We start from the raw sequence: 15303 nt of genomic DNA, 5'->3' as shown, positions 1-15303 counted from the left end.
CATTATAATAAAATTTGAAGCATATGGAAAAGTCAAATCTATGGATTTTAAAATAGATAACACCAAGTCAATAAAATACCTGAAAATCTATTTAATTAACAATTTTGAACTCGATATACATCAACCTAACAGTAAAAGAATTAATAAAAATATTAAATTGGAAAGTGTTTATTTGTCTAAAGCTTCCATTAAAGATAACCATGTTATTCCATATCCTGATAAAGCAATAATAAAAAACTACACCCCGAAACTTGCCCGTTTACGCTATACATGTTGGTACAACCAGAAATAATCAATATGAATCCTGTGAACAATAACGATATTTTATCCAATAAGTCCAAATTATTCTATTTTGATGTATATTATTATAACTTTGATTATCCTCCAGAAGTCGTCAAAGGATGCAGTACAATTAGCACTAAACTTGGTGATATATTTAAAAGCAACAAAGCAGAGGGTAATAGCAAAAAAGATGTGTACTATTCACCATTTAAACCCGTAATGACAAAATGCATTGTGTACAATGAGAAGTGTACTATAGAAATGTTTTCAGAAATTGTAACAGACAAGCTAGAATTGCATATTTTCCCCAAGATTGACCTGAAGGGTTGTAAATATAAGAGCACTTAATGTTTGCATTGTTTTTTTGGTTTATTCATACATATACATTGTTCATTAAAGTTGTAAAAAAGGAAAAGGAAAAGGAAAAGGAAAAGGGAAATGTTTTATTTGACACCTGAGTTAATTCCCCGCTACAAAATTCGCAGAAGCCAGCGTCGCGCACAAGTCTTCAATCTCCGTGCCAGGCGGGATCAGACTATGGCGAACAATAGCCTGGCGACACTCCAGTACAGATACATCCTCTTTCCCACACGAGAAGCAGACAGGCAGCGAGTAGGAAGGTAATTGTCTCCCAGCCAAACTCTCCATCGCAGTCGCCTGCAACTGCAACCGCAATATCGAGCTTTCATCTTCCAAGCCCAACCCGGATGATGTCTGTATGAGCTGATCATTTGGGGAGCTCTCATACAGGGGTAGTTCAGATCCACCACTGATGGCTGATTTGGGCAACACAGAAAATTGCGCCGGAATAGTCACCTCTGCCGTATGTCCCTCCGGCGCCCGCACTGAAGCCGTCAGAACCAGCCTATGCGAAACCAAATACTCCACACACTCACACTCAAACTGCACGCCGTCATTTACTCGAGGGATCGACAGCCGAACGTAAAACTCATCTTGACCACAAAGTTTGGCCCCCACAGACCCGTAGGACATTAGTTTTTGGGAGACTATGCGGGTCACCCTGTGGACACGACTGCTGGTGTGCGCTGTGTTATCAAAGATGGTTTGGGTTTCGCGCAGTTGCAAAGTGAGCGCCATTAGGTGGTGGTTTTTGGCATTTGCAGTGATTTCGACTAGGAAGGTTGCAGTGGTGGCGTCGTTGATGGCAGATTGATCAAAACTCAATGTGACGGAAACGCGGTCCTCCCACTGTGTCCCGACACTCAGGGAATCAAACACAGTGTGTGCCCAGTGTCCGCCGTCCCGGGGACACCTCAAAATAACCACCGGTTGCTGGACAGTGCTGCTGGAGCGCAGTCCGGTTAAAACCAATTGTGCATCCATAGTGTATTTAGTCTCGCCCGTAATAAGATCAGCAGTAGCTGGCAAATCGCCAGAAACAATAAATTCAAAGTGCAGTTCGTGCGTGCCTGCTGCGTACTGCGTGTACTTAGCCTGCGGCTCAATGAGGTTTTGTGTTTCAGATACAGCCAAGCGGTTGCGCTCGATCATCAGCGGGTTAAGGTTTGTATTCTGGGTAGATTTGGGCGTGGGTGTGGGGTATTTGAGCTTTTGCTGGCCTTGGAATGTGATGTTGAGGGAGCGGATCTTGGTGGGAACGCGCAGGCTCATGAGAACTTTGCCGGTCAACGTGCATCCCGAGGAGGATGCACGTTCGCCGTATAGGTGCACTTCGGGAGTGTCGAGCAGTATGGAGATCGTAGCAGGCTTCATTTTTGATAAAGATAAATAAGAGAAAAATAGGCCTGAAAAATATGGACAAAAATATGAACAGAAATAATTTGAATAAAGAGGCAATATTTGGTTGGCGTTGATTGGAGAATGGAAAAGAGAGAGAGAAGAGGGTGCGGCTTTTTTATTTTTATAAAATGTAAAAAAAAATTATTTGTCTGTATTTTTATTGGGTCTACCATAGGAACATCTGAGGTGTAGCCAACGGAAAAAAGGAACAAAAAATTTGTCATTTTAGGAAATTCGAAAAAAAGGGATTTTATGCAGGAAACCTGTTTAGTTAAATTCAACAAGGAAAATGTGAAGCGTAAAATGTGGAGAGAAATAAAAATATGCAGGACCACGGGATTCACTTTCAACAACAAATAATAAAGTGTCGTTGTGGATTATCTTAAAAGATTTAATGTCATTGAGAAAGAGAGCTTGTGTGTTTGTAGGGGTAAAATGCTAAAATATAGACAATAATCAGACCGGTCTAGAATTACTGTAATGTCTCCAAGAAAAATAGGAAGAGCCCGCTGCATGAGAAAAAATAAATACATTGTGCGAGATAACCAAACAAGTAAATGCCAAATACTCGATTTAATGAGCGTAACCCAATTGGTGACCAAGCCATCCGATTCATAGTGGGATTTATTGCAGACCTGGTTACATACTCCTCTTATCACAAATTATTCTAGGGGCAGCATGGTCGAGAGTTATCCGGACCTGTGTCTAATGCAATGATAGGCATTTGAAAGTTTTATTGAGTTAAAGACAACAGAGCAGTACCAATTGTAAACTTGAGTATGGATAGGTGTTTTATGGTGTTTTTAAGTTCTGCAAGTCAGATACTTGCCAAATGATTATTGAGCAAGGATAAAACGATATTCAATTTGTTTTGAATAGAGCCATTTGAGGATGCCCGCCATATAATAATAAAATAGATACTTTATAACATAATGATACCCGCCGTATGCGTGCATTCAAAAACCGCCACCATAAGTGTGGTGATAGCGAGTAAGCTGCGGACTTGAGTATAATCGCTAAACCCATCATTTTTATAATGGCCAGTTACAATCACAACACACAAAACACAGTTATTATCCGTTATCCACAAATTCGTTTTTTAAAACATGCCATTGATTGCACGGCAGCTTTGGCAGCAACATAATTGCCACTTTATCCAACAAAAGACGCGGTCATTCACCGTCACATCATCGCAGCGGCTCAAGGTTCTTTTTTTCGGCACAGATGAGTTTGGAGCCAAGATTCTCAAAGCGCTTGCGGAAAACAAGCGCAACCCAAATCCTCTGATCACCGAGCTCGCAGTGGTCTGCCCGGCGACACAGTACTACAGCAAGCTGCGTGCGAACAAGCCTCGGGTAATGTTCCAAGCGCACACGGATATTCTCGCGTACAGATACAAGCTTCCAGTGATGAACCCGCCAGAAGGCAAGTCGCTCACCGGGTGGGCGCCCAACGGCATTGACGGGAAGCCTTTGTTGGGCTTTGGCAACGAGTTTGATATTGGCGTGGTGGCTAGCTTTGGGATGTTTCTGCCGCCGAGGATTATCAACATGTTCCCCAAGGGCATGATCAACGTGCATCCGTCGCTGCTGCCACAGTATCGCGGGCCATCGCCGATACAGGCGGCTCTGCTGAACGGTGATACACGCACGGGGGTGACAATCCAGGAGGTGCACCCGCAGGTGATGGACGGCGGCCGCGTGCTCGCCCAGCTGCCATACGAGATCGACCCGCGCGACAAATACATCGACATGGCGCACGCCATTGGCCGCCTCAGTGGCAGCCTGACCATCCAGGTGCTGGAGAACCTCGACTTTGTGCGCCGCCACGCCGTCGACCAGGACGCCAGCCTTGCGACACAAACAAAGCTGTACAAGAAAGCCGACGCGCAGATCATCTGGGAGCAGATGACTGCCACGGACATCATGCGCATGCACCGCGCGTTCTACCAGAAGGAGCCGGTGCACACTTTCTTGCGCATCAAGAATAAGATCCACCACGTGCAGTTTATGGAGCTGGTGGAGCCAAAGAGGGACCCGCTGAGCGACGACTTTGCCGCGAGTGACCCGGGCACGGCGTTCTTCATGAAGAAGGTGCCGTATGTTGAGATCAAGTGCATTGATGGGAGTAGGATCCATGTGACGCGCTTTAAGGTTGCTGGCAAGGCAGAGCGGGACGCCTTCCAGTTTGCTGCCGGTTACCATGACCGCCGCAAGGGCATGCGGCTGCTCAGCCGGGCGGCGGATGTGAAGCGGCCAACGCCGCCGTTTGTGTACCCGCCAGGGTACGAGAGACCCGCTGCGCCAGGGCCGGCTAGCGATGGTGCTGCGCCAGAGCCGGCTAGTGATGGTGCTGCGCCAGAGCCGGCTAGTGATGGTGCTGCGTCGGATGTGGAGACGCTAGTTGATCTGGCCAGTGACAGCGAGGGCCGCGGCGGCAGCAATGGCGATGGCGACAATTCAAAGTAAACTCGGAGCTTTAGACTTATTTACACAGCCCAAAAAGCTAATTGAATCAAAAATCAACAGATCAAAAGTCTTGGCATTTAGTTCTCCAGCCAAGCATGGCATTTCCACTCACACATGACATATTGACGGCGCGACCAAAAAATAAAAGCCGCGCATTTACTCTTTTTCTTGGGCCCAGAGCCTATGCAAACGCAAGCAACCCCCTCCGCCCCCGCGTCGTCAGCATCCCTCCCTTTCTTTTCTTAGGCTGTCTTCAAGTTAGTGTATTTTATTTATATATTATTTCTTTCTAATTCATTTTTAAATGGGATTCAAATTCGGGCGAGGCCTTCCCGGCGCATCAAAGCAGCACGGGCGGTTGGTCCGGCGCTCGCTTCTCGCATGCACAGCGCTGGCCGCAGGCTACGCGTATGACCGGCAGGTGCAGGCATCCTCGATCTCGCGCACGCTACGCACATTCTGCGACATGGCCATAATCTGCCTTGACTACAAGCTGAACTTTCTGCCGGAGCGCGGGCCCGCACACCTGGACAGGATCCACCGGCGCGCGGCGCGGCGGCTACTGCTGTGCTGCAAGGAAAATGGCGGGCTGTTCATCAAGTTTGGGCAGTCGATCGCCGTGCAGAGCTCGCTGCTGCCGCCGCCTTTCCGCGAGGAGCTCAACGAGCTGTACGACAATGCGCCGTCGGTGGGCGTGCGAGAGATCGCCCCGGTAGTGGAGCGAAGCTTCGGGCGGCCGCTGGAGGACGTTTTCATGGACTTTTCGGAGGTGGCCGTGGCATCGGCTTCGGTGGCACAGGTGCACACGGCGCGGCTACGCGCGGACCCGGCGGCCGGGCTGGTGGCTGTGAAGGTGCAGAAACCCGAGATCAAGCTGCAGATTGACTGGGACCTGTTTACGTTCCGCGCGTGCGCGTGGCTGATCGAGCGCGCGTTCGGAGTGCCGATTATGTGGTCGGTGCGCGAGGTTGAGCAGCGGCTGCGCGAAGAGCTGGACTTTGAGCGCGAGGCGAACAACAGCGAGCTGGCGCGCGGCGATCTGCAGCGGCTGGCGGACCGGCAGCTGCGGCGCGCCGTGTACGTGCCACGGGTGTTCTGGGCGGCAACGCGGCGCGAGGTGCTGACCACCGAGTGGGTCGATGGCACCAGCCTGGTCGACCCCGCGCGGCTGCAGGCCGAGGGCTGGGCGGCGCGCGACGTGATGCAGCGCATGGTGGCACTGTTTGCCTTCCAGATCTTTGTCTCCGGCAACGTCCACGGCGACCCGCACCCGGGCAACATCCTGGTGCGCCAGAATCCACACAACCACCTTTGGCGCGAGCCGCAGCTTGTGCTGCTGGACCACGGCCTGTATGTGCGCGAGTCGCCGGAGTTCCGCCGCCAGTACGCGCAGTTCTGGCGCGCGGCTTTGGTGGCGGACCGCGCCGAGATGACGCGGATCGCGGCCGCCTGGGGGATGGCCGACGCTGCAATGTTCTCGGCGATGGTGTCGCTGCGGCCGACGGCGCAGCTGCCGCGCGACGATGGCCCGGCGGCGTGGGCAGATGGCGGCCCGGACGGCGGCTCTGGCGGGGCGTACGAGCGGCAGATGGAGGTCAAGCGGCGGGCGATCAAGGCGCTCAAGGAGACCAGCGGGCTGCCGCCCGAGCTTGTCTTCGTCGTGCGCAACTCCAACATTGTGCGCGCAAACAATCAGAGCCTGGGCATCCCCGTCGACCGCATCCAAATCCTCGGCCAGTACGCGGCCCTGGGCCTGCGCCGCCAGCTGGTCGACGATGCGCTGGCGCCCAGCAGAAAGTACGACCGCGCAAGGGGCGTTGTTTGGGAGCGTGCGGCGCTGGCCAGCCGCGCGCTGGGCGTACTGCGCGCCGAGTGGAGCTACATCACCTTCCGCCTGGCGCTGTGCGTGGCCGGCGTCGGCGTCGCCGTGTGGGGCGCGTGCGGCCGCGCGTATGCGCTGGTGACTGGAAAGAAGTGGGGCCGCGATTTGGACGTCGTCCTGGACGATGCTATGCGCAGGGCCGTCGAGAGGAAGCTCGGTTATCGCATTGACACAAGTCTGTTCAACGCGTGAAATTGGGGTTGCGAGGATAGAGGGGAAGCGGGGTTGGCAGACACGCTGTTATCACTTTTTGACTCCGCTTTATTTTTTTTACTTTTGTTGCTGCTCTCACGATAGATAGTTTTGTAGCACTTTTTTGTACACACTTTATATTTTTTTATTTTTCATTTCTTCATTTTTGCTTTGTGATGCTCGTGTCTGTCGACCAGATTATAGCCGATACCATCGGCAAGGCCAGCACCGATCTGCGCGCGCTCTCCCTGGCCATCCACGATCACCCGGAGACGGCGCTCAAGGAGGCAAAGGCAAGTAAAGCCATCTGCGACTATCTCGCTCAACGCGGATTCCAAATCACTCGGCAAGCAGGCAGTCTCCCCACCGCATTTGTCTCCACCTATACGTCGCCCAAAGGCGCGCATAGCGGGCTGTGCATTGGGTTCTGCGCCGAGCTCGATGCGCTTCCAGGGATCGGCCACGGCTGCGGGCACAATCTCATTGCAATCTCGGGCGTCGCCATGTTCCTGGCACTGGCCGCGGTCATGGAGGCCTGCGGGCTCCCGGGCACGGTCAAACTGTACGGGACGCCGGCAGAGGAATCCATCGGCGGGAAAATAATCATGCTGAAGGAGGGTCTTTTTCAGGGCTGCGACCTGCTGATGATGCTGCATCCGGCCTCTGGATACACTGGCCAATGGCATTCGCAGTGCTGCGTCTCGGTCACTGTTGAGTATTTCGGCAAGGCGTCGCATGCGGCGATGGCGCCCTGGGACGGCATTAATGCGGGGTCGGCGGCCACCATTGCACTGCAGAGTATGGGTGTTTTGCGCGAGCAATTGCGCCCGGACTGGCGCACGCACGGGATTATTACGCACGGAGGCCAGGCTGCAAACGTTATTCCGGCGTACTCTCGCATCGAGTATACGTACCGCACGGGGTGGGAGGAGGACATTGAGGTGTTGCGCGAGCGCGTACACAACGTGTTTGCCTCGGCGGCGCTAGCCACCGGGTGCACGCATAAGATCACAGAGGAGTTTGCGTATTTGGACAACCTGGACAATCCTGTGCTTGGCCGCTTGTACGAGGATCTGATGCAGGAGGAGTATCGTGTGCCGCCGGTTAAGGGTGATGAGCTTGGGGGGTCGACTGATTTTGGCAATTTGTCCAAGGAGTTTATCAGCCTACACGGGATGTTTGACTTGGATGGGAGCGGTGTACCGAACCATACTTTGGAGTTTGCAGCGCGCGCGAGGTCGGAGATTGCCCATGAGAGGGTGCTGTTTGCTGCGAAGAGCTGCGCCAAGGTGGCTGCCAAGTGCCTGGTTGACGCTGAGTTTTGGTCAAAAGTCAAAAAGGCCAAACGGGCGACTAGAAGCCAAATGAATCATAATTAGTATTGTTTTCTGCTTTCCCGTAGTTTCTCAACTTGCTCCCAGTACCTGTCTTCCTTGGTGGCGTCGGACGCGGATACTTTGAGTCCAGGGAACACTTGAGTCAGGTCCAATATTGCTTCGGCCACGCGCCGGCATGGCGTATACGGGTTGAAAGCTATTTTCCAAATATGCAATTCAGAGGTGCCACCAAACCACGTGTATTTCTTATCCACATGCTGCTGCATTGAAGGCTGTTTGTTATCCTGTTCACTACTATCCAATATATCGATCTTGTTGCTTAGCTGGCATTTGATTATCTGCAGCGACGGGATTTTCCCCGCCACATCAATGATCTGGCAAACAGTCAGTTCGGACTTTGGTAAGTTCAGCACCTGCAATCCCAACAGCAATGGCCCATGCTCCCCCGAGGAAGACATAAGGGTGAGGAAGGGAGTACAGAGAGTAAACTGCATGTTACATTGATGTTATCCAAATCCACCACCGTAAGCTGCCTTACAGACTTGGCACCCACTATTCTGCGCCCGCTGCTCCCCCAGCCACACCTAGAATAAACCTCGTTAGTCTCTGCACCTTATTGTAATCATCAATGGGTGTGGGCGACGGACAGATAAATTTTACACTGGCTAAGCTGGAGAACAATTTATGGTGATGAGAAAATGTCTGAGATTCCTCAAGTGCTTGAATGGTTTCGTCATCGAGGTACATTGTCAAGTGTTGGAGTGTCCGATGAGTATTGCGCAGCAATATGTCGGAGGGAAAGGAGTGAATGCCGCCGGCCAGAAGGAGCCGCTGGACGTGGGGGAATGGCCCTGGGTGTTGTGGGCAAGGGTGTATTTGGTTGCTTAGATAATCACTGTCGTTGAATTGCAAAGTGACAGATTTCACTGACGGGTAGTTTACATAAATACCATCGCCCATGTATATGTCCATATCCGTGTCCATTTCCGTGTTGCTGAGGAGTTTGGCTAAATCATCTGTGATAAATCCTTTTATTTTAATTTCTCGCAGTGACTGGCTATTCGACCGCAAAAGTCTATAGAACGAATCTGCGTTAATGTCACGTTGAAAGTGGATACTCGATAGGTTGTTTTTTGAAATAAAGTCGATTCCAAGATCATAACCGTATGCCACCGAGAAGGAAAAAACGGAGGATGCGGAGTATCGTATTTGCCTGGTCTTGCGTCTGTACAGTTTAGAGGCCATAAGACCAAATACCCAGTCTGCCTCAATGTTTTATTTAAATGTGTATTGGGTTGGTGAATATGGATGTTGAATCCGGCCGTGGTTGAGTTGGGCGAGAGTTGGTGGACAGCTTGCATAAATTTATCCGCATTAAGTAGTGCCTCCTGCAACGAAACCCCCGATACTGTGTTTAAATATGGGGTTTTGCCGGTGACTGTTACTTCCAGCCGCCTGGTTTTGAAAAACCCCTCCGGAATGACCATCAGATGCTTCTTCAGGGCACTTGCCACAGCTCCCTGACAAATCCCAGCATAATCCGCGTTGACTCTGATATATCGAACAAACCGCTGTGCCAACCACAGTGGGAATTCCTGCCGTGGATATGCCCAATTATCATAATCCAAGGTTAATTGTTGTCCGGGGACCACCTGTATGATAATTGTGATGGTGCCGAGTATATGCGATAGGGCGGCTGTGCGCCAGCGCTGGGATGATGATAAGAGTTGGTGAGTGGTGGAGAGTTGGTGGTTTGGTTTGGTGTAGGTTTGCAAAGTTTGCGCTTGTCTGGTAGGGTGGTGATGGAAGTAGCTGGTGATTGTACGGATTATGTGCTCGGGAAGTGTTTGGAATGGAGATAACATGTATGAATAATTGAAATTAAAAATGTAAAAAGTAAAAGTGAAAGTGAAAAATTATTGTATAGACAGTATATTACTGGATAGTCCCCCCTCCCTCATGCACTGGTTTTCTTCACCTTTTAAACTGGGTAGGATGTCGCTTGGTTTGTTTCTTTTAACAAATATTTTTCTTCGTTCATTTAATAAAAAAAATTGTTTTGTATAAAGACCACAGTCCTTTTTATAATCACTTTTTTTCTGAATGGGCAAGAGGTCGTATTGACAGGACACTTTTTTCATTTATTGAGGTTTTTTCCATTATTTATATTTTGCAGCTCTGGAATGTTAACCAAATGTAATTTTTTTTCCATTTTTAAGTCTTGTAAATTTTAACTCATTCCCACAATGTAATCAATTTTAGAACTATAAATGTATTAGACAAAGTTTTCCCTCTAGATTCTATAATTTCAAAAACATATACATTATTCCTACTATATATAATATTCTATATCAACTCTTATCTCACAGAAATATTTGATTGCGTTATTATGACCAGACATCCATCATACGCCCTGCGCAAAATAATCCCACCACCGTCGTCCGAAACCCCCATCTGGAAACCAGGCCCCCCAACAGCGCTCCACAGGTTAATTTGTCTAATTACAAGCCACCCCGTAGTTCTCTTTGCCCGCCGAAATGACTGCGCACACAGCCAACAAATCCAACGACTTCTTCAATCCACTTCTTCCACTTCCCACTCCACCACCGTGCATCCCTACAGACTCGTATACCTGGATGACATCCCATTAGGCGACATGATTCAACGCAGACTGCAGGATTTGACAGGACAATGGACTGTGCCGCATTTATTATCAAGGGACAGAGTGTCGGCGGGCTGGAGGCGACCAGGGAGGCGCTGAGGGTAGGCATGGTGGATGAGTTGGTGATGGGTGAGTGGATCGATATGGTTTATTCTATCAGGCCGGATGCTCTGGTTAGAAATGCGAGGATAAAGGAGAAATCACCATTGTCATTTGCTATGGGTGTGCAGGATTCACATAGGTTTAGTTATGTGCATAGGGAGAGGTGGGCCAAGGTTAAGCGGTATTGGGGGAAACACCCAGAGATTGAGGAGTTCCCTGTGGTACATCGCTCTCGCCACCAAAAGAAACCATAAAATTTTTTTTTCTACATATTTGTAAACATTATAATTCTACGAGAGGGGCCCAGGAGCGGGCGACTGACAATGATAGGTGGAATATGCAGAGAAGCGATGAGCTTGGAAATATTCGACACGGAGGTCTGCACCTGCTCCACTGAAATCGTAGTGGCCCTCGACCTGCTAGCCTGCGATTCGTCCTCAGAATTTACTGACGCCCACATGGCATATTTTGGTTCTACAATTTCAGCAAGGAGCAAAGATGTGTTCTTGTGTTTGAATTCGCTTTTGCTTTTGACGCCATCAATGTCAACGTTGACCAAGGTTTGGGCGCTGATCTTGCGCAGACAATCTGTATCCGGCTCGGCAGAACCAAGCGAGTAGATAATTCCCAGGCTAGATATTGTGCCAGGATTATCTGGTAATGGTGTTGGCGACTGTAGCTGGATTTTACAATGGATAGGTAGAATATCTTGCAGGATATCCGCATTGCCAATTTGACCGTCACACGGTGTGACAGGTTCACCCACGTAGTGTTCAATTTTTGGAATCATATCGACAGCTTGCTCTGCAATATTGGCACTTCCAAGCTGTGCAATGAGCTCACTGATATAATGTTTGATATTCAGCACCCGCAAATTCTCTGATTCACGATCCACTCTGTCCAATGCGCCTTCATCGGCCATATCCTCAGCTGCTCTAGTATCTATGCATTGCGCACTCAAATATGGATCCGATGGATTGTCTGCCAACAGGTCATATTCGAATCCAAATAACTCAACACCAATGCTCTCGTTTGAAATGAGTGCAGGTAACTCCTGTGGAATACTGGGCAGCAGAATGTCAGGTACTGGCAGGCAATTGTAGTTGTGGCTGTGTAAAACGGGCACTGATAATATTGTCTGTAAAGCATATTTTTGCTCGCTGTTCTCCTTGTTTTCTACCATGTTGGGGCCATATTCCATTTCGCATAATGTCGGGTGCACAAACTACATTGTTGTAAATAGAAAAATCCAATCAAAAAACAAAATATTGAGCGATGTTAAATAAATAATCTCTCGCCACCCTCTTCTGTTAATTGTAAACATTATTATCAAATAACAAAAGCAACAATGCAATATAAGTGCAAAAATAACATAAAAACATGTCGCAGTTTTTTTCCCCTATTGTTCTCATCTATTTTCAGTTATCACCTTTTCTTCAATAATCAATAAAATTCAAAAATACTTACTTCATCGTGGTGGCGCTCCTTAAGCTCATTCTCCCATGTGTGCGCTGAAAGTGGCATCGACTCACACCTGGATTTGGCAAAAATAGATGAGGTACGTCGTGACAGGCGTTTCACAGAAGAAGATAACCCACCAAGAATGCTCCTAGTTGACCTCAAAGACACTGACCGTCCCTGCTCTGTCTGCAAACCAAGTGTTGGTATGTGTTTTGATGGTGCAGTTGCTGCACCGATGTCCAGGGTATCGTTAGCTTTAAACCCAAGAAATCCATGGCTGCTACTTTTGGCTCGGAATAGTTTTCTGATGGACGAGCGTTTGCAAGGCCCGGGGGCTGTATTGGTTGTGTTGTGCATCACGTGTAGGTGTGATATTGTATTTGGGCGTTATTTAATATAAAAATGGTAATTTTGCAGTGGTTATAATTAGAAGCAAAAAATATAGTAATAGAAATAAGAAAAGGAGTTAAAGACAGCTTATAAAAATACAGAGCGTTAAAAAGGCATGGAAAAATGTTACTTTACTAGTGCGAACTAGGAAAAATAAAAATAGAAGAAAAATAAAAGGGGATAAAACAATAAAATTATAAAGACAATCTGCACATTTTACTCATACAATGTGTGGCCACACAATCAAGGTCATGCCACTCGCAATTTAAAAATGTACGCACATGCAGTTCATCGCGCCTTTACCAAAAAAAAATGAATATGCAAAACATTTTCCAAGCTATTGAATATGAAATATTTTACATGTTCAACTAACCTTTACCAAAATTATACTAAGTGCACAGCTTACAGACAGGGATGTACAAGCACTAAAGTTATTTATTTATAAAATATGTCACAGTTTAGGCACATGTATTGCATATTGCCTTACTGAGATTAATTGATTACGCGTGTGGCAATTAAGAAATGATAAGTTTTTATTAGTTTATTTATGTGCCAAGGAGAATATATAAAAGATATGGCTATCGGGCAGCCAGGAATTGTTCTCCAGAAGAAATAAATATCCTTTTTGATTTATACCCCTTTGTAAAAAATATTGCACATCTAATTTGTAATAAGTACCTGTAAAATACAGCAGTCGGTTTATTACACAAAATATGATAATGGAAATAATGAAATGTGGATTTGCAAAAAAAACTAGCCCATTCAACTGCTGTTGCCAATCAGCTTCAGTGGTTATGATGCCCGTCGCAATCAGCTTCCTTATCCGAGCTTGCAGCAGCTGATGATATATTGGCTTCATTAACCTTAACATTAGGTACAATAGTAGCTGCACTAGAAACTGCACTGCACTGGAAACTGCTTTGCTTATTGCTTTGGCTGTTACATCTTTAGGTGAGTCTTCACTATATAGCTTAGGGCCAGGGATGGTATAACTGGGGTTTTTGTTACCATCATACAAGTCAAAAAGAATGCCCGGGTCAGTGGTCTTGTAGATACCTGGAATAGGGTAGCCTTTAGGTTCGAGGGTTCCAGAGCCAGAGATAGTGATATGGGCACAATTAATAAAGTACTGGGCACCATTATTCTTATCCTTTGCGTAATCTTTGTAAGCCTCGTGCAGGCCAATAATTTCACTGCGTAGCAAATAGTCGCCAGGTTTGATATCTGAAGGAATAGTGATAGTGAGTTTTCCCTCCTTATCACTGCGAATTAGGTCTATTCCCCATTTACCATCACTGTATCCATGCTCGAATATCTTGAACCACACATCACCCTTGCCGGCAGACTCTAGCGGAGCCAAGTACACCATGATAGGGCCTTTGTGCGAGCTAGAAATAATCCAGTCCTCTTTTGACTCATCATCATAGTTTCGGAACTGGAGTCGCATCTCTGAACCGGCTTCGACAGGGCAGAGCTCGGCGTCTATGCTTTTGCCGGGGATACCACAGGTCATGTCGGAAGAAGAAGGGTCTTTGACGGGGTCAGTTGGATCACCTGGTGGGTAGGGATTAATGCATTGGCCGACGGCATTTTCAGTACCATCGATTGTGAGCGTGCGCAGGATAGTGTGCGCGTTAGCCACTGCTGCCATGCTGGCAAAAAGCACAGGAGCAATGACAAAAATGAACGAGGATTTCATTTATTGAACTTGGGAATGGACAGAATGATAGTTGACAAGGGTGTGTCTGAAATAAAAATATAAATAAAACCTTTTAAGCGGACCAGCCAGTTAAACAGATATAATAATAGTAATACAAAAGGACGACTATATACTAAAAACAGATGTGTATAGAGTACAAAATTGGATAACAGAACCAAATATAACCGAGTGATTTATAAAATAAATAAATAAAATATATTGTTGAGATATAGGGATAGATAGAAAATAATCTGTGGAATTATGCTCCAAATTTATAATCGGCAAAAAACACTCGAGTAGTTTTTGTACGCCCGTTCAAATAAATAGCTCAAAAATGACAATATATATTATACTTAAAAGTATATGTGGCCAGTACTAAATAATAGTACTGGTAGTGCAAAAAAAATAAAACACTTGATCGACTGTGCACATGCTGATGTAAATATTTTAGGATTATTAAATGAAAAAATAAAAAATAAAAAATTACAAAGGGCCAAATTTCCAAAGGGCCAAAAATTGAAAGGATTGAAAGGTAAAATGTATTTAAAAAGGCAATTGATTGGCATACTCCTACCAATCATGGGAACGCAACAATAAACACATTTTAGTTAATGTTTATCAAGTGTATGTGAGAAAATTTTATTATAGGCACACTTTTAAAACTTGGCATGCGACCATGTGTATGCGCACACATGAGTACATTTGTATTTGGTTGTTTTTATAATGATTTTGTCGTCCCCATCATTATTTTTTAAGGTGCGGGTGGGAACAATTCATAGTAGACAATTTAATAATGAAAACTAATAGGCACGGTGACATTGGGAGTAAAAGCTTGGTTTTATTTTATTTTTAATGGTACCAAAAATTATTATGATGGGGTATTATCCGCGCTTACAAAAGTGCTTAAAGCCATGTGGTCCTTTTAGGGTAATCATGTGTGCGCTGCCGTTGCTTGGCACATTTCAGTACCAATCATTAAAATCATGTAGCAAGCAGGTCCATGTGTGGTCCAAATCGAGGAGGGTCCGCTGATAATCAAATAATTCATGTGCGCTATCTATACTATG

At 47.0% G+C, this 15303-nt stretch overlaps 8 protein-coding genes across 8 annotated transcripts; 4 read left to right on the top strand and 4 right to left on the bottom strand.

The window, feature by feature from the left end:
• Positions 1–741: 741 nt before the first annotated feature.
• Positions 742–2016, bottom strand: BX661DRAFT_200392 (uncharacterized protein; the record flags this gene model as incomplete). The annotated part of the gene is made up of 1 exon (XM_051538405.1): positions 742–2016. The coding sequence occupies one exon, from the start codon at positions 2014–2016 to the stop codon at positions 742–744; it is 1275 nt and encodes a 424-aa protein (XP_051389381.1).
• Positions 2017–3101: 1085 nt separating this feature from the next.
• Positions 3102–4773, top strand: BX661DRAFT_187434 (formyl transferase). Its single transcript, XM_051537213.1, has one exon. The coding sequence runs from the start codon at positions 3150–3152 to the stop codon at positions 4509–4511; it is 1362 nt and encodes a 453-aa protein (XP_051389380.1). The 5' UTR covers positions 3102–3149; the 3' UTR covers positions 4512–4773.
• BX661DRAFT_187433 (ABC1 family-domain-containing protein) lies at positions 4774–6720 on the top strand. Its single transcript, XM_051537212.1, has one exon. It carries the CDS (start codon positions 4816–4818, stop codon positions 6583–6585), a length of 1770 nt encoding a protein of 589 aa, XP_051389379.1. The 5' UTR covers positions 4774–4815; the 3' UTR covers positions 6586–6720.
• A 41-nt stretch (positions 6721–6761) lies between these two features.
• Positions 6762–7964, top strand: BX661DRAFT_145866 (uncharacterized protein; the record flags this gene model as incomplete). Its single annotated transcript, XM_051533140.1, has 1 exon — positions 6762–7964. The coding sequence occupies one exon, from the start codon at positions 6762–6764 to the stop codon at positions 7962–7964; it is 1203 nt and encodes a 400-aa protein (XP_051389378.1).
• A 926-nt stretch (positions 7965–8890) lies between these two features.
• BX661DRAFT_59310 (uncharacterized protein) lies at positions 8891–9925 on the bottom strand. The gene has a single exon (XM_051539298.1). The coding sequence runs from the start codon at positions 9785–9787 to the stop codon at positions 8954–8956; it is 834 nt and encodes a 277-aa protein (XP_051389377.1). The 5' UTR covers positions 9788–9925; the 3' UTR covers positions 8891–8953.
• Positions 9926–10187: 262 nt separating this feature from the next.
• BX661DRAFT_59274 (uncharacterized protein) lies at positions 10188–10817 on the top strand. The gene has a single exon (XM_051539296.1). The coding sequence runs from the start codon at positions 10312–10314 to the stop codon at positions 10681–10683; it is 372 nt and encodes a 123-aa protein (XP_051389376.1). The 5' UTR covers positions 10188–10311; the 3' UTR covers positions 10684–10817.
• BX661DRAFT_59278 (uncharacterized protein) lies at positions 10818–12610 on the bottom strand. Its single transcript, XM_051539297.1, has 2 exons — positions 12154–12610; positions 10818–11911 (listed from the first exon to the last, which is right to left on the bottom strand). Exons 1-2 carry the CDS (start codon positions 12502–12504, stop codon positions 10952–10954), a joined length of 1311 nt encoding a protein of 436 aa, XP_051389375.1. The 5' UTR covers positions 12505–12610; the 3' UTR covers positions 10818–10951.
• A 468-nt stretch (positions 12611–13078) lies between these two features.
• On the bottom strand, positions 13079–14242 carry BX661DRAFT_165309 (glycosyl hydrolase family 61-domain-containing protein; the record flags this gene model as incomplete). The annotated part of the gene is made up of 1 exon (XM_051533345.1): positions 13079–14242. The coding sequence occupies exon 1, from the start codon at positions 14234–14236 to the stop codon at positions 13079–13081; it is 1158 nt and encodes a 385-aa protein (XP_051389374.1). The 5' UTR covers positions 14237–14242.
• Positions 14243–15303: the final 1061 nt, after the last annotated feature.

Source organism: Kickxella alabastrina, assembly GCF_025024165.1.
Source record: "Kickxella alabastrina strain RSA 675 chromosome Unknown BX661scaffold_25, whole genome shotgun sequence".
In the NCBI taxonomy this organism is placed as follows: domain Eukaryota; kingdom Fungi; phylum Kickxellomycota; class Kickxellomycetes; order Kickxellales; family Kickxellaceae; genus Kickxella; species Kickxella alabastrina.
Note: the sequence above shows the minus strand (reverse complement) of the source record. Positions and strands in the feature narration are given on the sequence as shown.